A 24,106-nucleotide genomic window follows, 5' to 3' on the forward strand; every position below is an offset into this window, starting at 1 on the left:
CTACCATCTTCCCTCTGCCCTCTGATCTCCTGCTCGTGCTTTCCATTGGGTGAAGTCAACTAGAAGCAAGAGGGCAAGGGAGCTTGGCTGCTGTCCTCAACAGAGGTCAGCCTTCTAGGGAATAGGGCAGGGTAGAGAAGGGTCGAAAGCAGATCTAGAGGGGCAAACAGAGAATATAAATACCTAACAGCAGGAACAGGGGGAAATATCTTCAGGGATAAAGCTGGGTTGTGTTTTTTTGTTTGTTTCTTTGAGGCAGAGTTTTGTTCTTGTTGCCCATGCTGGAGTGGAATGGCACGATCCATGGGTTCAGGCGATTCTCCTGCCTCAGCCTCCTGAGTAGCTGGAATTACAGGCATGAGCCACCATACCCAGCTAATTTTGTATTTTCAGTAGCGACGGGGTTTCTCCATGTTGGTCAGGCTGGTCTCAAACTCCCGACCTCAGGTGATCTGCCTGCTTCAGCCTCCCAAAGTGCTGGGATTACAGGCATGAGCCACCACGCCTGGCCAAAGCTGATTTTTTTTTTTTTTTTTTTTTTTTTTTTGAGACGGAGTCTCTCACTGTTGCCCGGCTGGAGTGCAGTGGCACAATCTCAGCTCACTGCAGCCTCCACCTCCCAGCTTCAAGCAGTTCTCCTGCCTCAGCCTCCCAAGTACCTGGGATTATAGGTGCCCGCCACCACGCCCAGCTAATTTTTTTGTATTTTTAGTAGAGACGAGGTATCACTATGTTAAACTGGTCTCAAACTCCTGACCTTGTGATCCGCCTGCCTCAGCCTCCCAAAGTGCTGGGATTACAGGTGTGAGCCACTGCGCCCGGCCGATATGCTTATTTCTTTATAGCATGTATTGACATAAGCACATAATATCTACATGTCAAACTCAAGATTAGCCAAGAAAACTAAATCTAAAACTTTAAAGTATAAATTGCTTGATATTTAAAGGGTGAAGTAATATATCTTAGCAAGAACAAAGATGCCATTGGAGTGGTCAAAGGAATTTGTACCTAAGAGAATTTCCAAACTGAATTTAAAGTCTGGTTGGATCTATGCTCTTTTCTTTTCTCTTTTTAAAATAATGTTGTTTCAGATATCCTAAAGAAGGATATTGTAGGAGGTGGAACGTTTCTGGTGAAAATAACTGTATAGTCTTTTTAATCATTGTGTTTGGGTTCTGCCCTGCATTTAGGTATTATCCTGCTTGGTACAGATTGCCTCAGTCAGAAGATCCCTGTTTAACAATGCAGAGAGGGCCAAGTTTCTCTCTCATCTTGTTGATGGTGTTAAACGAATACTGGAAAACCCACAGGTAAGTTTATCTGAGAATTTACATATGTATAGGATTAGTGTGCGCCCAGCTGTTATGAGTCAGAAGGAAATCCATCCCAAGGTCCAGTAAACAATTCAGACTGTTGTTCTTCAGGGAAGACTGATGTGAATCTCTATTTGTAGGCCAATTCTGAGAGCATTTGCCCAAAAGAGGAGCTTACATCCTCCAGCTTCAGAAATGTAGGAGTTACGGGAAAGAATCACTTTGCTATAAGGAAGAAGCTAGTCATTTTTCCCCCAAGAAATTAAGAATCTAACATCGCCAGGCACAGTGGCTCACTCCTGTAATCCCAACACTTTGGGAGGCCAAGGTGGGCATATCACTTGAGGTCAGGAGCTCAAGACCAGCCTTGCCAACATAGTGAAACCCTGTCTCTACTAAAACTACAAAAGAAATTAGCTACTAAAACTACAAAAGAAATTAGCTGGCCATGGTGGCACGTGCCTATAATCCTAGCTACTTGGGAGGCCGAGGCAGGAGAATCACTTGAACCCAGGAGGCGGAGGTTGCAGTGAGCTGAGATCGTGCCATTGCACTCCAGCTTGGGTGACAGTGAGACTCTGTCTCAAAAAATAATATCTAACATTTGCTTTTTGATTTTGTTTACCATTTTTAAAAAATGTTTATTGGTAACCTAAGTATATAGGACTGCTTTTAGGTGGGAAGGAATATACTTCTTTCAAATGTTCGTTTCATAACTCGATTGCCCTTTTTGTCTTTTGAAGTCCCAGTGATTCAGTATTTTTTTGAAAGTATCACTTCTCGGCCTGGCGCGGTGGCTCAAGCCTGTAATCCCAGCACTTTGGGAGGCCGAGACGGGCGGATCACGAGGTCAGGAGATCGAGACCATCCTGGCTAACACAGTGAAACCCCGTCTCTACTAAAAATACAAAAACTAGCCGGGCGAGGTGGCGGGCGCCTGTAGTCCCAGCTACTCGGGAGGCTGAGGCAGGAGAATCGCGTAAACCCGGGAGGTGGAGCTTGCAGTGAGCTGAGATCTAGCCACTGCACTCCAGTCCGGGCGACAGAGCAAGACTCCCCCTCAAAAAAAAAAAAAGAAAGTATCACTTCTCTACACTAGAAGAAAATTAAAAAGCAGTTTATTTTAAAATATACTCAGTTTTGGCCCTCTTTTTAAAATTCATTCATTCATTCAACAAATTATATTGAGTACCTACTCTGTACCAGGGATACACGGGTGAACAAAACAAAGTCTTGTTCCACATATGCTAACAGAGGAAGGCATATCAGGAAACATACAATTAAATATACTGGTAGAATAGATTTTAAAATATCTGTAATATTTGTTATAACTATATCATATAAACAATATATGAATAAATTACAGTAAGTGATATAAATATATGAAACATTTGTATAACTTTGCTAACTATTGGTTAGTTTTGCTTAATGATCAGTTTGACAGATGTGGAAATGAAAATTTCATTAGATTCCTTTTGTTGGTAGCAATCAGTAAGCAGACAGGCTAGTCACGTCTTAGGTCGTGCCCACTTCTGCCATAATGAGCTTTACTGCCTCAGTGTGATCCTCCTGGGCTTCTGTTTCAAACTCTGTCCGTAGAGGCTAATAATGTCATCTCATGGGATTATTATTGTGAACATATGAAATAATAAATGTGACTGTCCCTTTTCAAAGTGACTTTTTTAAAAATTGTTTCTGAACGTTATACAGACGTATCATTCTGAATCATGACCTGTAGCCCAGAAGTTAAAAAGTAGATTTTACCCCTTCCCCCATGCCATCTCAAGTATACATCATTCTTGAAGTATGTTGTCACATTTTACATTTTATTTTTCTCCTCTGCTATTGCCAGAGTTTATCAGACCCAAACAATTACCATGAGTTTTGCAGACTACTGGCCCGATTGAAGAGTAACTATCAACTGGGAGAACTGGTAAAGGTGGAAAACTACCCTGAGGTCATCCGATTGATAGCCAACTTCACAGTGACCAGCCTACAGGTTTGTCTTTGATTACTTGTGTCTTCCTTCCTAAATACTGTAATCTCTTCTCTTGCTTGTTGGTTTTAACCATGTAAGAATATATTTTTTTTATTGGCAAAGATAACCATAAATACAGTATAGCCTTGCATAGTAGTTACTGTTGTGGCCTGTGATTTATATTTACACAAGTGCAAGTAGTGTGGGGAGAGGAAAATGTGGGAATTACTAGGATAATATTTAGATTCATCCCAGAGAGAATTCCCTCATAGTCACCCCAAAAAAGCCAAGGTTGGAACAGGGAGCTAGACAGAAGAGTGCAAAGAGAGTTGATGCCCTATCTTTCTTAGTCGTGTAATATAGAACAGTGGGTCTTAAATTTTATGGCTTGTATCACAGTCATCTAGGGGACTGATGAAAAAATATAGATTCTTGAATCTTATCCCCATAATTTCTGGTTCACTAGGTCCTAATGGTAGAGCCTTGGTGTGTCTAACAAGTTCTTCAGGTGATTCTCATGCATACTAATGGTTGAGACCCACTTACACATTGCTTTCCTTGTGGTAAGGCTTACACAGCCACATAGAGCAGCCCTTCTCATTAGATGCTTACTCTCTGAAATACTAATAAACACATTTAATTAGTTGTCATACACAGACCAAAGCCCACAAAAGTCTATCCTCTTTTTTAAAAAAAGAAAAAAGTCTTTATCTTCTATGTTGATGGTATGGGACTAACGTGTACAGTAATGAAAAAATGTGCCTTCTGCTTTTCTACTTTTCTTTAGCACTGGGAATTTGCTCCAAATAGTGTGCACTATCTTCTGAGCCTGTGGCAGCGTCTGGCAGCCTCTGTGCCGTATGTCAAAGCCACAGAGCCCCACATGCTGGAAACTTACACTCCTGAGGTCACCAAAGCCTACATCACGTCCCGGTTGGAATCTGTGCACATCATACTGAGGTAAGGAAACTTAGCCTCATTCATTCCCTCACCAGTGGTCTATTGTCACACTTCCTAGAAATCAGACGCCCCATTGGCAAAAAGGTACTCAAAGGTTGTCTCATTGGAGCTGCTGCTGTTCATGATTCTTTTTCCTTGTCAGCAGAGTAGCCTGAGAGCATAAAGCCTGATAGAATGGTCTTGTCGCTTGAATATTTATATTCTATTCATATTCCCCCTTTTCACTGTCCATAGCAATATCTTTGAATACCGAGTATATCCATATAATGTTTGTCCTTGTCACTGTTTTTCTTTCAATGTGAGAAACATTTATAAGGTATAGGTGATAAGAATTATAATGTGTGACTTATAGGTGCTTAATGTGAACTCCTAAAGAAATAAGTGGATAAAGATTACACAATCTAGTTGTCAATTCTAATTCCAGAGCTAGAACACATAAGAATTCTAAGCCACTGATCACTGATTGCATTACATTCACACATGGTTTCTGTCTACATTGACTTAACTGAACCAAAAACCTGTAGCTAAAGAAGTGTCAAGCCCTTTCAAAAATGACCTATATTAAATGAAAGTATCCCTGTTTAGGTAGCTTTCTTGTTTTCACTGGCTGTTTGTCAAGAGAATTTACTTGGAGTCTAAGGGTCTGGGGCCTTTTTAAGTTGGGTTCTTAATTTGCTTAGCCCCAAGTGCATTGAATAGTCGTGAGTTATAGTCTTAACTGTTTATGACTTGAATCAGTTCAAAATCTGAGTATTCATGAAGTTCACCAGCAAGCCTTCTCCTGTCACCTCCATAGCTTCCACTCCTGAGGATTCAGCTGGCTTCAGTGAGGCGTTGTTGGGGAGTGGTTATATGTTTGTAGGCTCTGGGGCCAGATGGCCAGTTAGTAGCTGTGTACTCTTGGGCAAGCTGCTCCATTTCTGTATTTGTAAAATTCAAATAATAATAGGCCTATCTCATAAGGTTCTTACAAGGATTAAATTAGTATGACCTGGCACAGTGTGTAGCACATGGTAAGCACACAGCTAGTTTTAGTGCTGCTGCTGCTGCTCCTACTGCTGCTGCTGCTGGCATTATCATACTGCAGTGTAACAATAGAAAAGCTCCTCAGTGGACAAGATGTTAAAATCTAGGAGCCGGCAGATAAAGCAAGACCTAGTACAGGTCCACAATGCCTTGTCTGCAATTCCAAAGTCAAAGATATGACAAAAGAAATTTCCTCATCAGTTTGGAATTAGAATTCACTTGTTACAAAACTGGATAGGAGTTAGTACGAGACTATTTATAGTTTTTTTTTTTAATTCTACTTAGTATGACCATTTATAATATTCATAAGTTTTGCTACAGGAACATTGAGTTTGATGTGCCACAAAGCCCATCAAGGGTTTTATATGATGTGGTAGAAGCATCATACTGCCTTCCTCCAATCTGAACAGTTCTGAATTCCGAGACACATCTGGCCACAATGGCCTCCCACACAGGACTGTGTACTTATCCTATAGTTTACTGTAGTCAGGAACAAGCAGAAAGACTAAGAGTCAAGAGGTCAGAGAGGTGAGAAGGGCAGGACTTTGAAGTTTAAGGCAGAAAAACATTAAGAGTTGAGAATTCAGATTGTAAGAGTTGATGCCAACAAGCAGAATATACCTAAGGGAGACTGATGCTAGGGCAAAGACATTGGCCTTCTGCCTCATTAAACATTCTTCCTTGGGAAAAAGTAATGTTGGGATGTAGGCCTCTACAGTCGGAAATGGTAGCTAAGTGAAGAAGTCAGAGAGCTGCTATAATGGGGAAATCAGTAGTCATATTTTAAGAGAGCTGCCTTCCTTCTTCCCTTGGGAATAGAGATGGCCTGGAAGATCCTCTGGAGGATACGGGCCTGGTCCAGCAGCAGTTGGACCAGCTGTCCACCATTGGGCGTTGTGAGTATGAGAAGACCTGTGCACTCCTCGTGCAGTTGTTTGACCAGTCGGCCCAGTCGTACCAGGAGCTGCTACAGAGCGCCAGCGCAAGCCCAATGGACATTGCAGTGCAGGAGGGTGAGTGTGCAGCATGCTGGGAACTCAAGACCTGTAAGGAGATATTGTCCAGTACCCCTTCGCTCATTGCCACCTCTTTCCTACCTCCCTGCAAAAGGATTCTTTCATCATCAGTTACCTCCATATGCCCAAAAATCTTTATGAATGAATAAATCCCTCAGGGGACTAGGGAAGAAGAACTGAAATCACATCTGCAGTGGGATTTTGTTTTAAGAGATGAGGTCTCGCTATGTTGCCCACGTGGGCCTTGAACTTCTTGGCTCAAGTGATCCTCCTGCCTCAGCCTCCCAAAGTAGCTGGGACTACAGGCATGTGCCACCACTCCTGGCTCCTGTCTACTTTTTAATGCCCCACAGCACAGCTGGGACCAGGCCAAGAGGTTTATGACTACTAAATAAAGGCCTAGGGGAAACAGGGAGATAAGTACAGACAGTAACCTGGGCTTCCTCTTTTCACCAGGCCTGGCTGGTGTTTGTAACGTAGCACTGTGCCCAGCTTGGGTGTTTTAACTCTAAGGAAATACTACACTAAAAATAATGGCCTTGTCTGATACAGGAACGTTGGTTACCTAACGAATTTCCCCCTTAGCATTGCTCTTTTTTTTTTTTTTTTTTTTGAGACGGAGTCTCGCTCTGTCGCCCAGGCTGGAGTGCAGTGGCCGGATCTCAGCTCACTGCAAGCTCCGCCTCCCGGGTTCATGCCATTCTCCTGCCTCAGCCTCCCGAGCAGCTGGGACTACAGGCGCCCACCACCACGCCCGGCTAGTTTTTTGTATTTTTTTAGTAGAGACGGGGTTTCACTGTGTTAGCCAGGATGGTCTCGATCTCCTGACCTCGTGATCCGCCCGTCTCGGCCTCCCAAAGTGCTGGGATTACAGGCTTGAGCCACCGCGCCCGGCCAGCATTGCTCTTAACCAAAGCAGAGAAGTAGCCATTCTCTGTAAGAAAAGTTAAGACTTTATGGTTTCACCATAGTGTTCTTAAGATTAAGGAAGTTCAGAGTGAGGAATGTCTTCAAGAAACTATCACTGGAGGTGACACTGGGTCTGTCTCCTGGTGCAGGAAGGCTGACATGGCTGGTTTACATTATTGGAGCAGTGATCGGTGGCCGGGTTTCTTTTGCCAGCACTGATGAGCAAGACGCCATGGATGGTGAGCTTGTCTGTCGGTAAGTGCTCCCTACAGAAGCTCTCCACTCCACCTAGCTGGCACTTCTCCACTCCCCGGTAGGGTCCTCTCCACTTACAGAACATAATCTTAACATGCTAACTGCCCATGAGACACAGCTTTCAAGCCTTTTATAAGTGCCGCGATAACTTTGCCTATGATCTTTACTTTAAAACAAAACAAAACAAAACAAAAAAAACAGTAATTCAGCAAAGAAATAATGGATACAGAATTAGGAAAACTAAAGCAAAGATTCTCTGTTAGGTCTGTTTAAGAACAATATCTCAGAGTTAGTAAAATATGGATTGCTTTTGCCATCCCAAAATAAGTCTAAAAGGAAACTGTGGTTCTTTAAAGTTCACCAGCGATGGAGTTACAGAGTTCCTACATCCTTTCAAATCTCTTGGCTGTACATTTCAAGTTATTTTGTATCTGTGCAGTTCTCATTTTATCAAAACTGTTTTAAAATTTTTTTGGAGATGGAGTATCGTTCTGTCACCCAGACCAGAGTGCAGTGGTGCTATCTCAGCTCACTGCAGCCTCTGCCTCCCTGTCGCGGGTTCTCCCAGGTTCAAGCAATTCTCCCAGGTTCGAGCGATTCTCCTGCCTCAGCCTCTCAAGTAGCTATGATTACAGGCATGTGCCACCACATCTGGCTAATTTTTGTATTTTTAGCGAGACAGGGTTTCACCATGTTGGCCAGGCTGGTCTTGAACTCCTGACCTCAGGTGATCCACCTGCCTCGGCCTCCCAAAGTGCTGGGATTACAGGCATGAGCCACTGCGCCCGGCCTTCAATATATATCTTCTGAAAATCCTCATTTGTTTCTTTCCACCCCCATTTTGTTTATCAGATGCCCATTTGCCCAGAGGTCCCTTAATCCTGACAAAAGTCTCCGTAGCATTTTCCCACTGGCGTTTTTTGAAGAGTTGAGCAAAACTTTAAGAAAGAATGAAATCTAATGCCTTTCTGATTCTGCAGCCCAGTTCAGTACTGTGTGTGTCATAATATAAATTTAGTTCAAACAATGTCTTGCAGACTGGTTCTGAGCTTGAGTGTAGCAACACAATGATGGAGTCTCATTCACTCATGGTGTGTCACAAATAGTTAACTATTCCCACACTCAAATGTCAAATGACTCACTTATTATGACATCTGTATTTGCATTCAATCACTTGCATTCCAGTATCCTTTCTTTTGGGGAGAGGGTACAGAGAAAAGGGATGAAGTCACAGGTAGCATTTCTGCTAGTAATCCGTGGAAGTATTACCTACCTGTGAACATCATCCTTCATGTGTCACCATTCCTTTCATGGCTCTGTGAGAAAAAAAGATCGAAAACTCCTGGTCTAGTCCTGTCTCCCTCATTTATATAGATGAACTTGGTTGCAGGAGGTTGCTCTACCCAAGTACAGGCATATATGACCATGTCAAGATAGCTTGGGTTGTCTAGAGTAACAAGGATGTCCTGCTGTTGAGAGAATCATTGCTCCTCTTCCTCCAGGGTGCTCCAGCTGATGAACCTAACAGATTCTCGTTTGGCCCAGGCGGGTAATGAGAAGCTAGAGTTGGCCATGCTGAGCTTTTTTGAACAGTTTCGTAAGATCTACATTGGGGACCAAGTGCAGAAATCCTCTAAGGTAACAGCCTGTTAATTGGCTCCCCTTAGTTCTCACTACTTCTTACTTGTGCGATTGCTGATGGAGGGAAACAGTTGCTGATAGTTCACATAACTTCCAGATTTCAGGTAACAGGACAGTGCAAATGTTTTCTCTTAGCTTTTAAATTCTGGGAGATTCGTCAAAGAATTGGGCCCATTTCTCTAGTGCTTAACAAATGGCCAGTCCAAACATCTGTTGTTCTCCCACAAATGGGCAATTCTTAGTCTCCATGCATGAATTAATATTCAGAACAGCAGAAGATTTGGACTGTCTTTTTGTAATTTCAGGATTGAAAGGGACCAGTAAGATTGCCCAGCATCTGTCCAGTAATACTTAGAAACTAGCTTATCCCTTCAGTAAAGTCCTCTCTGGGAGTCTTGTCCATTTTCTTCCACATCTTACCCACGAGTATGGACAAAAATAGTATCGGGATGTGATTGTTCTAATTAATGTGTTCTGGTTACTTTCTCTTCTTAACACCAGCTGTACCGCCGACTCTCAGAAGTTCTGGGCTTGAATGATGAGACCATGGTCCTAAGCGTCTTCATAGGAAAAATGTAAGTGTTTCAGCTTGCCACCAGCAAGAGTCCTTTGCAATCCTGTTGCAACTGTAAAATGTGATCTTGGCATTGTGCTGCCAGTGCCTGGTATTCCAGCATTGATCGTTTGCGTCAGAAAATTGTGCATTTGAGTGTGTGACAAGCTGTGCTTAGAGATATGGCCCGGCCCCAGAGCATTCCAGGCTTGTACAGGCAAGGATTTAATTTTGTTCTTGCAGAATCTCCTCTTTAGCCTCTGGAATCACAGGTGAAACCCTGTCATGTCATTAGTAAAACAGACCTCCACCCCAGTAATTGCTGCTCAGCCCCTCACCCAGTTGCCGTGCTCCAGGGATGCCCAGCATAGGCATTCACTTTCTGTTGCTGATTTCCTCTAGTTATCCCCTCGAAGGGGAAAGCCCCACTTAAAAATGGGCTTATTCCTCCCAGAAAACATCACACCCTTTAAGAGTGTTGAGTCTCCAAAATCTAGTGCTGCTGTTTGAACTGTCTTCAGAGTTGGAGCTCCTAATTGGCCCTTTTTTATTTTTTTACGTTATACCCCTTCAGTTACATTTTGCCCTTTTTAGGAGCTCAATTTACCAAAGCACACGCTAGGAGCCAAATATATTACCCAGGGCTGTGTGCAGAGTGACATTTTGCCTCCTACCAACTGTCCCAACCCTAAACACTCACATCCATGAGCTGGTTAATAATTTAAGATGGAAAAAGCAAAGGGGGTCTAAAGGACTCTGCCAGCCAAGAATCCAGAAGCAAGGGCTACTAGAATTCTGCAGCTGACAGTGGATGGTGCAGGTGCAGAATTGCATACGTCTGCATGTTATCACTGCCGCAGAAATCTCTTACCCTTGCTGCAGAAATCAGCCCTGGAGTGCCCCAGAATTCCAAGGGCCTGGGTATGGGCCAGTGTAGCTTTGGAACCAAGTAGTGAAGATTATCTGAAGGATAATTTTTCTAGTCAACCAAATGTAAGTACAGAGATTTCCTACCCATCTTTTTTTGTGGTCGTGATGTCTGTGAATTGGTGGTGCAGATGTGTGGTGACTTTTGATGAATGACTTTCTCTTCTCCCAGCCCTCAAGGAAACCAGCAAATCAAAAGGGTCTCCTGCTTTTTTTTTCTTTTTGTCCTCCAGCATCACCAACTTGAAGTACTGGGGCCGTTGTGAACCAATCACCTCCAAGACACTACAGCTTCTCAATGACCTCTCCATTGGATATCCTTTTCTAAGCTAGTTTCTGTGCACAACAGAAAGTGGCATGCCACAGTCTTAGAATCATGGCCTCCTGCTCTTTCCACTTCAGTTTAACTTTACTGTGTACTCACATATCTTCCATTTTCCTAGGAGTCCAAAAACGCCAATGCCCATGCAGAATATAGGAATAATTTCAGACCCCAAAAATGAGCCGACACCCGACCTGATAGTTTAGTACAGATTTATCCCTGTCTATTCCTACGTTCCAGAAGTGCATAGTAGCCCCATCTCATAGGTACACACTCTGTGTGACCAAGCTTTTAGTATCCTTAGTAGAGACAAACTCCTTCTTAGGTTGTCCCATCAGCTGGTTGGTAGAAACATCCTGATTCCAAACTTTGTGATTGAAGTAATGACTATACTTCCTCTTGACTTGAACTAGATCTGCTATAAAGTTTGAATTGCTGTAGGGCAGCTTTTCACAATCAGGGGTCCACAAGAAGGGTAAACCCTGTAAAATTATTGAAGTGACTTTATTCTCGCTTCTCCAAATACTGTATATAGCTAGTACCATTCTAAAGAGGAGAGAAGTTCATTAATTATACACAATATATGCCTCTTAGGCAGGGGTTTAGGGCCTAATTCTCTCTTGGAACACCCGCTTAGAAAAGCCATTTTAGGATATTCATGATTGTTTGGGGAAACTGCTAGGTTTATCTATTTTCTTACAAATAGGAGTTTGATATAGGTGTTTTCTTATTGATTAAATAGTGTTTAGAAGAGAACACATTTTTTCATATTTGGCAGTGGTATACTCAAGTGTTTTTTTTTTTTTTTTTTTTTTTTTTTAAAGATATTTGGGTAAACTGTTCTTTATTCTGGAAAGTTTCCGTCTGCCTTAGAGTCTCAGTCTGCTTCACACTTTCCTTGACCTTCTTCCTTTGTCTTTACGTACAGTAGTGTAAGGAAGCTAGTGAAGCTTAGTGCGGTACAGTTCATGCTGAACAATCACACGGTGAGTGATTTTAGCTTTTTTTCCTGCCCCTCCTAACACCCATACTTTCTTGACACACAAAGGAGATATTTAAATTGAGGTCCTGGGTATTGCTACAGCAAAGACTGTGGTCCTGATTCCCACCACACTGCCAGATTACACTTACTGTCATCAGAATGGCTCTTTGAGATCCAGATGATCTGAGTTATGGTGAAGTCACCTACTGCTACTCATACTGCAGATAAATTAGTAATAGTAACAATGGTAGCCTGCCTTCAAAAAAAAAAACCTTCAGATCCTCAAGGAATGACTACATAGCCATTGGCTTGAAAGGGCTCAGTACTTCTCTGATTACTGGCTTGCATTCTTCCTCTAACTCATGTTTTTACCTTTAACTTGTTTTCTTTTTTTTCAATAGAGCGAGCACTTTTCATTTTTGGGTATTAACAATCAGTCCAACCTGACAGACATGCGGTGTCGGACTACCTTCTACACAGCACTTGGGCGTCTCCTCATGGTGGATTTAGGTACCGTAAGAAATCGTAGTGGCTCATGAAGTCATCTGGCACTATTCTAAATTTTTATTTGAGGACTGAAAACTAGATGTTGGGGAGGGCTTTTCTGTTATTTCAACGTAACAAAACTATCTGAAATAACAGTCTAATTTCACCAAGAACAGAGCATGCTGTCGAGGTCCTTGTAACTGAAAGAGAGTAACAGTCTGCTCCTGAAGTTTTCATCCGATATGCAGTGGCTTTAAAATTTTCTTCATATTCCTCGGGTGTTAAATAAAGGAATTGAGATTCCTAAATGTATCTTGTTGGCCAGATAATTTCACCCCACAGGGAGGTGTACACCCACTTGAAACAATCAACACGACTTTTTATTATCCAGTTTTCTAGCACAGATGAGCCAGAAGGGCTTAATCACTTTTGTAGCAGTAGTGGTGATACTAGCATTTTCATGTCAGTTAATAACTAAAGCTCAGTGGTATTACTCTAATTTTCAGCTGTTTAAATTTAATCCTACCAAAATAACATAAAACCTTCTAGGTTTATGAAAGATGACTTTTTAAAAAATTGAGTGTGAATGAAACCTCTGTACCCATTTGAAGTTTGAGTCTCATCTAGTTCTCACGCACCAGCTTCATTCTTTTCTCCACTGACTTGCTAATTCTCAGCAAGGCAAAATAAATGAATAACATGGTACCTTATACATATATGAATCTCTGATACTGTGGCTCAGCATCAACAAACCTAGCCTAGACTAGGTGATTTCTGTCATCTTCTAGTTTAAAAATTCTGTTTCTGGCCGGGCACGGTGGCTCAAGCCTGTAATCCCAGCACTTTGGGAGGCCGAAACAGGCAGATCACAAGGTCAGGAGATTGAGACCATCCTGGCTAACACGGTGAAACCCCATCTCTACTAAAAAATACAAAAAACTAGCCAGGCGAGGTGGCGGGTGCCTGTAGTCCCAGCTACTCCGGAGGCTGAGGCAGAAGAATGGCGTAAACCCGGGAGGCGGAGCTTGCAGTGAGCTGAGATCCGGCCACTGCACTCCAGCCCGGGCGACAGAGCGAGACTCCGTCTCAAAAAAAAAAAAAAAATTATGTTTCTATATATACATGTTATTCTTAAATTGCTACCAATACCTGTTGGGATAATAAAGGGACCCCCTTGAGTTCTCCTGGGTCTGCTCATCTTTCATCCCATCTTCCCATATATGCACTTGAATTCTTGGTATTGGGGTTATACCCTGGGATGTTTCCTTTACAGGAGAGGATGAAGATCAGTATGAGCAGTTCATGCTGCCACTCACAGCAGCGTTTGAGGCTGTGGCCCAGATGTTTAGCACCAACAGTTTCAACGAGCAGGAGGCAAAGGTGAGTCAGCTTCTGGTTTAGGGCAGTCCTTCATTGAAAATCGTGCTTGACCGTAAACTATCCACTGCCTTAGCTTTTTTTAATATCTTGTACTTCTAGGGTTTTGGAATTGCAGAACCAGATTTGTAAACTTCTATTTTTATATTACAATGTATTTGCTTGAGTAGCTCTTAGGATTTTTTTAATCTGAGTTTTCAAATATATTAGCATAAAGTTGTTTACAGTTTTCTTACTGCCTTTTTAATCTTAGTTTTATCTTTAATTACATCCCCTTCTCATTTTTAATACTGCTCATTAGTGACAAGTTGGGTTTTCTTAAAATTGTGGTAAAAAACAAAGTTTACCATCTTTACCATTTTTACATGCACAGTTCAGTGATGTCGGGTATTTCTACATTGTTGTGAAATAGATCTTCAGAATCCGTAATTTTAATATGGAACATTTTCATTATTCAGTTTTTTGTGATTTCTAATATCCACTGAGATTTCTTCTTTGACGCTTGAGTCATTTAGAAGGTTTAAGAATTTCCACATATATGAGTTTTTATTTTTAATTTTGTTTTAGAGACAGAGTCTGACTCTGTTGCCCAGGCTGGAGTACAGTGGCCTGATCCTAGCTCACTGCAAGCCTTGAACTCTCAGCTCCTGCCCCAGCTTCCCATGTGGCTGGGATTATAGGCATGAGACACGATGCCCAGTGAATTTCCACATACATGGAATTCTAAGTTCTTGTTTTCTAACTCTTAGAATTGTCATTTCTTGATTATTGCTTTCCTCATCTTTTTACTTCATACATACTGTTCTCTTGACCTGTGTCAAAATCAGAAGACACCAGGATGTTAATATTGGTAGGACTTTTTACAGTATTCCTCAGGGCACCAAGGCTGAATGGTAGAACTACCAGATAGCCAGGGTATTGCCAAAAAAAAATGCCAGGCTTTACCTAACATTCTAAAGCTCTCCTTTTTCATCTTTAGCCTTTTCTTTTTCCATCTACAAATCAGCAGGGTAGACAGAAAGCAATGCTTAATCCAGACCTCTCTTCCCTTTGTACTTGTGTTTTAGAGTCTGAGATAGGTACCATTCAAAGCTTGGGTTATTCTGGAACATATTAGCAACTGTAGGTTAGAGTATCAGCCAGTATCAAGGATTTAGGGATATCAGTGAATATCAGCCCTGTTCCCATTATATGGTATTAGTTTCATGTAAAGCAAGTAAAATTAACCAAAAGAACAACCTTGGTAGTGGACTACAGCTATCACCCACTTCTTTGTCATGTCCCATGTAGTCTTTTAAGATACTGACCAAGTCTTAGACTGGAAAACTGAGCTTGTGGTATCAGCTTAGGAGAGAACTGTTTGCTTACAAGCAGACTGTTAACAGAAGTGATGTTTTTGCCAAATGTGTCAAGATCCCCAAATGTGCAACCTTCTTGAGCATATTGATGACGACCAGATTTTGTTGTTGTTCTGTCTCCACGTTTGGAGACAAATCCCAAACTACGATTTTTAAAGTAGTTTTATTGCTGTTCATGTCCCAAGTAAAAGTTTTATTGAGAGAGTGAGTATTGGATTTGGAGTCTTGGTGTTATGTATGAGTCCTGATCTGGGCCCTCCTACTACCTGGCAACATGACTGGGGGAAGATTTTTGGCCTCTTTAAGCATCAGTCTCTTTTTCTGCAAATGGAGAGTACAGATTAAACATAGTCTCATCTAGATGGCCCACCCAAAGGGAGAGGTGCTGTGTAGACTCCTCTTTGTCTTCCTCTTGGCAGGGCCTGCATCTGACTTCCTTTAGGGTATAAACCATTAGGGTATATATGACTCTTCTACCTCTTCTTCGGGACTTCTGTTTTTCTTTTTTGCTTTTTTCTGGCTTTTTGAATGGGTTTCTTTGCCGTGTGTTTCTCTGTCTGTCTCTTTGTCTCTCTCTCCCTTCCTTCCTCCCTCCCTCCCCTCTTTCCTCCCTCCCTCCCCTCCTTTCCTCCCTCCTCCCTCCCTCCCCTCCTTTCCTCCCTCCCTCCCTCCCCTCCTTTCCTCCTCCCTCCCTCCCCTCCTTTCCTCCCTCCCTCCCTCCCCTCCTTTCCTCCCTGGGTGGACCCAAAGCCTTTTCACTTTTTACATGTGATATATTACTTCAATGTCTTAAAACCTTATCAGTCTCTATTTTTGCTATGAACCAGGAACCTATTTTCTTGGCGAAACATACTTCCAAAGCTAATTTTCTTGGCATAACAAACTTCCAAAGCTAACAAACTTCAAAATTCCAAAACAAACTTCCACTGCTAGAATGAAAATATGCCATTCTAGCATAGAAGAGATTGAATCAGAATATTTGAGAAGGAGTGTTTGTTGAACAGTGAGAGGAAGAACTTGATGACACATGTGTGGAATCCTCATTAGACTGTTGCAGTTTTGTCTTCTATTTTAACATTTTTGCCTTCTACTACAGCGAACTCTAGTTGGCCTAGTAAGAGACCTGAGAGGGATCGCTTTCGCTTTCAATGCCAAGACCAGCTTCATGATGCTCTTTGAATGGATGTATCCTAACTCAAACTAGGAGCACACTACAGCATGCCTTAATTGGAGTGTGATTGGGTGATGGGGTCCAGAGAGGGTGTGGGAGGAAGGGAGGGTAGTGAGGCGAAGAAGATGAAGAGTTACCCAGAAGGCCTGCATGTGTCCTGGAAGTCACCTTATGACAGACATAAGGTTGTATGAGGTTAGAACATGAATGAGGTAGTCTCCCAGTTTTTCTTTTGGATCTCAAATATAAATGCCTGCAGAACTATATACTACTGTAGACCTATTGCTTTTGCTATATTTGGAGAGATGTTTCAGTCTACTAAAAAAAATAAAGGCCGGGCACAATGGCTCACGCCAGTAATCCCAGCACTTAGGGAGGCTGAGGTGGGCGGATCACGAGGTCAGGAGATCAAGACCATCCTGGCTAACATGGTGAAACCCCGTCTCTATTAAAAAATACAAAAAATTAGCCGGGTGTGGTGGCGTGCGCCTGTAGTCCCAGCTACTTGGGAGGCTGAGGCAGGAGAATGGCGTGAACCCGAGAGGTGGAGTTTGCAGTGAGCCGAGATCGCATCCCTGCACTCCAGCCTGGGTGACAGAGCGGGACTCCGTCTCAGAAAACATAAAAATTAAAAAAAATAATAAAAAACAACTTTTACAAATTAGGAAGTCTGACTTTACTGACTTCATACCCTTATGCAGATTGTTTCAAATCCAGTTGCCTCTTTAATAGTTATGTAAAGGAAATGAGCTGATCCCCTATAATACCATAGAAGTGATGAAAGGATAAGTAACAATATGAAATACGTCATACTCTTCAGAAGAAAGGCACTATGTAAACTAAAATGTATTATTAGATGCCTTTTACAGGTTAAAGAACACAAAATCACTTTAGTATCTTCTGGTTAGAAAGACCCTAAGATTAGCAAGCAAGAGACAGGAACTTAAAGAACTGTAATTTGACAAGTTTGTGCTTGGCTAATGCTGAAAAACTATTTTAAATTCTGTACCTTTCTGGAATCAGAAATCTTTCCTTAGCTTCTCATTTACAGATATCCATCCTATATGCCAATTCTCCAACGGGCAATTGAGCTCTGGTACCATGATCCAGCCTGTACTACACCTGTACTCAAGTTGATGGCTGAGTTAGTTCATAATAGGTAAGCAGGAGGCAGAGCTTGCAAGGGCACATCTGCCCTGTTATCTGAGAGAATTTGCTGTATCTAGTGCTTTGGGCAGATTGTGGGAGATAATAAGATTTGCTGCTACATTTTAAAATTTGAAAAGTTTTTGTGTTTTTGTTTGTTTGAAAGAATAGTATTCCTAACTACACAAAACCATAGTCAACTGCAGGAAATAAGTCACTTTTTTTTTTTGGCGGGGGTGGTGGAGACTTGCTCTGTCTCCCAGGCTGGAGTGCAGTGGCGCAATCTTGGCTCACTGCAAGCTCTGCCCCCTGGGTGCACTCCATTCTCCTGCCTCAGCCTCCCGAGTAGCTGGGACTATAGGTGCCTACCACCACGCCCGGCTGAATTTTTGTATTTTTAGTAGAGACGGAGTTTCACTGTGTTAGGATGGTCTCAATCTCCTGACTTTGTGATATGCCTGCCTCGGCCTCCCAAAGCGCTGGGATTACAGGCATGAGCCACCACGCCTGGCCAGTAAGTCACCTTTAAAAAGAGTCTCCAGTGGGGCACGGTGGCTCATGCCTGTAATCCTAGCTCTTTGGGAGGCCAAGGTGGGCAGATTGCTTGAATGCAGTAGTTCTAGATCAGCCTGGGCAACATGGTGGAACCCACCTCTACAAAAAATTAGCTGGACATGGTAGCACACAACTGTAGTCCCAGCTACTCAGGAGGCTGAGGTAGGAAGATCGCTTTAGCCTGGGAGGCAGAAGTTGCAGTGAGCCAAGATTATGCCATTACATGCCAACCTGGGTGACAGAACAAGACCCTGTCTCAAAATAAGTAAAACAAAAAGAATCTCCAGATGTCCATTCTTAGGAGAAGTAAATTTGGCAACGAAGATTCTGATTTCCTGCCCACAGATACAAAAGTGAACGTCTGGTAATGGTGTCTTGTCCATCACATTTTATGGTTAGAGACATTGAGAAGGATAGGTATTAGAATACCCTTCCTTAAGAAAGGTATTTATTAGAGAGATTGTGGCAGGATCAATAAAAATTTGCTTTTAAAAAGTGAGAAAGATTTTCAAAACATCAAATTAAGGATAGTGAAAAAGAAAAGTCTAGCACCTTAGCTTTCCTAGAATTTCAGGAGTGGGCATTGGTCTCTCATGGCAGTCCTGAGAGAATTAATAAGGTCTTTATTTTTATTTATTTATTTATTTATTTTGAGACGGAGTTTCGCTCTTGTTGCCCAGGCTGAAGTGCAATGGCACTATCTTGGCTCACTGCAACTTAGGCCTCTCGGGTTCAAGCAATTCTCCTGCCTCAGCCTCCCAAGTAGCTGGGGTTATAGGCATGTGCCACCATGCCCAGCTAATTTTGTATTTTTAGTAGAAACGGGGTTTCTCCATGTTGGTCAGGCTGGTCTCGATTTCCCGACCTGAGGTGATCGCCCGCCTCGGCCTCCCAAAGTGCTGAGATTACAGGCGTGAGCCACCACGCCCAGCAGAATTAATAAGTTTTAAAACTGCCTTATGGAATGGGTAATAAAGAGGCTGTAACCTCCCAGGAGACTTATATTCAAGAGTTACTCATTTATAAAATAGATACTTGAGAGCATTTACTCTTTGCCAAAACTTTTTTTTTTTTTTTTTTTTTTTTTTGAGGTGGAGTCTGGCTCTGTCGCTCAGACTGGAGTGCAGTGGTGCGATCTTGGCTCACTGCAAGCAAGCTCCGCCTCCCAGGTTCACACCATTCTCCTGCCTCAGCCTCCTGAGTAACTGGGACTACAAGCGCCCGCCACCACACCTGGCTAATTTTTTTGTATTTTTAGTAGAGACGGGGTTTCACCATGTTAGCTAGGATGGTCTGGATCTCCTGACCTCGTGATCCGCCCACCTCGGCCTCCCAAAGTGCTGGGATTACAGGCATGAACCACCGCGCCCGGCCTCTTTGCCAAAACTTCTTAGCCACTATGCCAGACAAAATCTCTACCCTCTTTGATTTTACAAATGGTGGGGAAGACAGACAATAAAAACAAGTATGAAAGATCTTTCCAGTGATTAAGTGCCATAAAACAAAATAAAACAAGGCAGTAAAAATAGGGGAATTGAAGGACAGGAGGGTCAGGGAAGACCTCTCAGAGACAGTAATATTAACTAGGATCTAAATGGCAAGAAAGATTCCAGTAGCCCTGCAAAGATAAGGAGTCTTCTAAACAGAAAACAACTGCAGGAGTCCTGAGATAGGACAAGCTTGTTGGGACTTGTGGTAGGAGCCTGGTTGGTGGGGGAGTCTGTGGGAGTGGGTCAGACCAGCAAGCGGAGCCAGATCATCTAGCACCTTTGCACAGCAGTGATGAGGAGTGGCATTGATTCTCATCGCAGTGGGAAGCCACTCGAGTGTTTTCAGCAAGGGATTAAAATGATCTCATTTAAGTTTTTTAAAGGCTACCATGTGAAGAATGGGACTGAAGGCAGATAAGAGTAGAAGCAGAGAGAATGTAAGGGAAAGGTGGATTTGGGGTTATTTTAGAATTAGATGTTGATGGATTCAGTGTGGGGGTGTAGGAAAGAGGAAGTAGGAAGGACTCCTGGGCTTTTCAGGTCTTACCAACTTGAATCTAATAAAGCTCATCAAAACATAGAGCAGACAAAAGAGTCAGGAACTTAAAACCAAGATGGTTACAAATTTTGGCCTTCTCTGTCTGACTTCTTTTGGACCATTCCAAGTCCCTATGCATCTTTTCTTCATATAAAATGGTAACAATGCTTTGGCCCCTCCCTCAGTTGCCACTAAAGCCATAAAGGTGAAGGGCTCTGCATTAGTATCAAGAGGCGATGGGTAGAAAGTATACTTTTATGCATCTTTTCTTCATATAAAATGGTAACAATGCTTTGGCCCCTCCCTCAGTTGCCACTAAAGCCATAAAGGTGAAGGGCTCTGCATTAGTATCAAGAGGCGATGGGTAGAAAGTATACTTTAATCAAGGCCAGGCGCAGTGGCTCACGCCTGTAATCCCAGCACTTCGGGAGGCTGAGGTGGCCGGATCACAAGGTCAGGAGATGGAGACCATCTTGGTTAACACAGTGAAACCCCGTCTCTACTAAAAATACAAAAAATTAGCCGGGTATGGTGGCTGGTGCCTATGGTCCCAGCTACTTTGGAGGCTGAGGCAGAAGAATGTTGTGAACCCAATAGGCGAAGCTTGCAGTGAGCCGAGATCGTGCCACTGCACTCTAGCGTGGGTGACAGAGCAAGACTCCGTCTCAAATAAAAGAAAATATACTTTAATCAAATAAGAATTTTCAAATAGTAATTTTATCTGCTGCTGCATTTTTTTTCTTATAAATGTTTTTAATTTGAGCAGCAGAATCTGAATCTAGCATGTTGGTCTTCAAGGTAGAAGCTACTTCATGGTTAAATGTCTATAACTTGGTTATTCTCATATTAGGATAGGCAATTGCTTATCTTAATGTAAATACAGGATCACCCAAGGTACTCAGATGAGAGCCTCAAGTACCCCAGTCTTCCAAGAAAACACCTCTTGACTTTTTCTCCTTCTGTGCTCTCTGCTCAGATCCCAGCGACTCCAGTTTGATGTCTCTTCCCCCAATGGCATCTTACTCTTCCGAGAAACCAGCAAGATGATAACAATGTATGGTAAGTGCTTCAGATAATCATGCCTCTAGAAGTTAATTCCAGCTGAGTCACCACACTGTAACCAGCATGTGGGTCTCCAGCCAGCCCTGGCAGGAGCCAGGACTGCATTCCTATTTATGCTAATACGTGTGTATTAGAGTGCCACCTGTCACCAGGGACCTGCTGGAACTTGTATGCCTTTGGAGTAGGAAGGCTGAACTAAACGAGTGCTTCTAATGTGGTTGAATAACATATATGACATATCTACTCAGGCAATCGCATCCTGACACTAGGAGAGGTCCCAAAGGATCAGGTCTATGCTCTGAAGCTCAAGGGCATCTCCATCTGCTTCTCCATGCTGAAGGCTGCTCTCAGTGGGAGTTACGTCAATTTTGGAGTCTTTCGTCTCTATGGAGATGATGCCCTGGACAATGCTCTGCAGACCTTCATCAAGCTGCTCCTCTCTATTCCCCACAGTGATCTCTTGGTAAGCCTTACGCTGCATTGCCAGAATCTTGTTCCTCATCACATTCAGCCTTTTTCACCTGAGACCGTGATTAAACACTGCTCTTGAGAAACTATATAAGCTGGCTCCTTTTGCTGTAACTAAGTCATCTGTTTTCCCAACTGAAAGGAGCTAAGCTATTTAAGATCGTCTCCCTGCATGCTGGAGTGCATAGTGCCTAAGCTGATTTTCTTCTTCCTCCTCTCCCACAGGATTACCCCAAGCTCAGCCAGTCTTATTATTCACTACTGGAAGTCCTGACCCAGGACCATATGAACTTTATTGCAAGTCTGGAACCTCGTGTCATCATGTATATTCTCTCTTCCATTTCTGAAGGACTTACTGCACTTGGTAAGCACCTGGGTGGGGTGAGTTGGTAGCTTTGTTTTTTACCACTTAACTAAACAGAAAGAGAGAATCTTGCGCCAGTGTCCAAAAAGATCACTGCCTTGGGGGTTTGGCCATAACAATAAAGTATATAATGCGCAGCACATGCTCATCCAGCAGACACTCACTGATCCCCTCCTAAGTACAAGGCACTGTGGAAGCACTGAGGATACAGTGATTAACAGCATATAGTCCCGTCCTTAAGGGGCTTATCTGGTGGTAGAACAGACACATGAGCAAACAACTGCCTGTTTACCATACTTAACCACTTAAACATTACAATAGGGGTGAGTACAGAGTGCTACACAAGCCCTCAAGAATACCTAGACTCCTGGTTATGAGGAGGTCAGGATCAAGGAAGACTGGCTGGAAGACTTGGCATCAAAGCATAAACCTAAAAGCTGGACAGGTGTTACCCTCGTTAGCCAGGGAGGGTTCCTAGCAGCAGAGACAGCAAGTGCTTGCACCTGTAGACAAAAAGGAACCAGGAAATCCAGATGGCTGGCACACTAGTCCAGAGGAGTTAGGAATGAATTGAAGCTTTAGAGATAAGCAGGAGCAAATCTGGAGATCTTGAGGGGGATCTGCCCATAAGCCGTATTAGGCTGTTTGAATTCTGTCCTGAGGGCCGTGGAGGCTGGGGAAAGGTTTCATGCAGCTAGCTCCATAAGAAGTTTTTTCATCCTAGTCCATATGGCTCCTGTCAACCATTTTGTTTCTAGGCTACCTTCCAACAATCTTTTTTTTTTTTTGAGACTGAGTCGCTCTGTCGCCCAGGCTGGAGTGCAGTGGCGAAATCTCGGCTCACTGCAAGCTCCGCCTCCCGGGTTCATGCCATTCTCCTGCCTCAGCCTCCCGAGTAGTTGGGACTGTAGGCACCCACCACCACACCTGCCTAATTTTTTTGTATTTTTAGTAGAGACGGGGTTTCACCATGTTAGCCAGGATGGTCTCGATCTCCTGACCTCGTGATCTGCCTGGCTCGGCCTCCCAAAGTACTGGGATTACAGGCATGAGGTACCGTGCGTGGCCCAACAATCTTATGTGTTCAGGGAATAAAACACATTTTTATATTAAGCTGAACAAAACATAAGTAGGAAGATTAAGTCAACTGCCAAATAGTGATGATATATTGCAAATACACATAGACTGACTTTTGGATTATCAACTGTGGTGAATTATCCATGCCTCTGTGCCACTTTGATACACATTGACTTCCATCATTCTATCAGGGTGCATAGCCATACCTAGTACAGTCCAATCAAGGTATCAGCCCTTGCTTTGGAAGACTTTTTTGTATCTTATTGAAAATACAGGGACCTGGCCGGGCATGGTGGCTCACACCTGTAATCCCAGCACTTTGGGAGGCTGAGGCAGGCAGATCACAAGGTCAGGAGTTCAAGACCAGCCTGGCCAATATGGTGAAACCCCATCTCTACTAAAAATACAGAAATTACCTGTAATCCCAGCACTTTGGGAGGCCGAGACGGGCAGATCACGAGGTCAGGAGATCGAGACCATCCTGGCTAACATGGTGAAACCCCGTCTCTACTAAAAAATACAAAAAACTAGCCGGGCAAGGTGGCGGGCGCCTGTAGTCCAAGCTACTCGGGAGGCTGAGGCAGGAGAATGGCGTAAACCCAGGAGGCGGAGCTTGCAGTGAGCTAAGATCCGGCCACTGCACTCCAGCCTGGGCGGCAGAGCAAGACTCCGTCTCAAAAAAAAAAAAAAAAAAAAAAAAAATACAGAAATTAGCTGGGCGTGGTGGCACGTGCCTGTAGTCCCAGCTACTCTGGAGGCTGAGGCAGAAGAATCGCTTGAACCCTTGAACCCGGGAGGTAGAGGTTGCAGTGAGCCGAGATCGTGCCACTGCACTCTAGCCTGGGCGGCAGAACGAGACTCAGTCTCAAAGAAAAAAGAAAAGAAAAAGAAAGTAGAGGGACCTTTGCATAAACCATCAGTCCCGTAGGAATCAGAGACTTGTTTACTCTTTTAAGGTTCAGTCCCTTAGTCCTTTGGCCTCACCTCATCAGAGTTCTGTCCACAGGTTGTGCTATACTGTTGCCTTTGTAAAGACGTATAGATGAGTCTGCAGCTCCCCCAGTGATGCTTTGGAGATAAACAGATGATGCAGCACACCCTATTCTAACAAACAATAAACATTCAGAGGCTA

At 43.1% G+C, this 24,106-nt stretch overlaps 1 protein-coding gene across 9 annotated transcripts in view; it reads left to right on the plus strand.

Annotated features, from left to right (window-relative positions):
- XPO7 (exportin 7) overlaps positions 1–24,106 on the plus strand; it is an 89,818-nt gene that overhangs the window by 60,592 nt on the left and 5,120 nt on the right. For all 9 annotated transcript variants that reach the window (XM_033227286.1, XM_033227303.1, XM_033227323.1 and 6 more), the window contains exons 9-24: positions 1,191–1,310; positions 3,166–3,312; positions 4,079–4,251; positions 6,097–6,290; positions 7,352–7,457; positions 8,960–9,095; positions 9,600–9,673; positions 10,812–10,892; positions 11,823–11,886; positions 12,284–12,392; positions 13,642–13,748; positions 16,200–16,288; positions 17,326–17,433; positions 20,980–21,062; positions 21,314–21,528; positions 21,759–21,897. In XM_033227286.1, coding sequence (XP_033083177.1) covers positions 1,191–1,310; positions 3,166–3,312; positions 4,079–4,251; positions 6,097–6,290; positions 7,352–7,457; positions 8,960–9,095; positions 9,600–9,673; positions 10,812–10,892; positions 11,823–11,886; positions 12,284–12,392; positions 13,642–13,748; positions 16,200–16,288; positions 17,326–17,433; positions 20,980–21,062; positions 21,314–21,528; positions 21,759–21,897 — 1,945 coding nt within the window. The remainder of the gene's footprint in view (positions 1–1,190; positions 1,311–3,165; positions 3,313–4,078; positions 4,252–6,096; positions 6,291–7,351; positions 7,458–8,959; positions 9,096–9,599; positions 9,674–10,811; positions 10,893–11,822; positions 11,887–12,283; positions 12,393–13,641; positions 13,749–16,199; positions 16,289–17,325; positions 17,434–20,979; positions 21,063–21,313; positions 21,529–21,758; positions 21,898–24,106) is intronic.

The sequence above is a fragment of the Trachypithecus francoisi genome, unplaced genomic scaffold (assembly GCF_009764315.1).
Source record: "Trachypithecus francoisi isolate TF-2019V2 unplaced genomic scaffold, Tfra_2.0 Contig01440, whole genome shotgun sequence".
NCBI classification, from domain to species: domain Eukaryota; kingdom Metazoa; phylum Chordata; class Mammalia; order Primates; family Cercopithecidae; genus Trachypithecus; species Trachypithecus francoisi.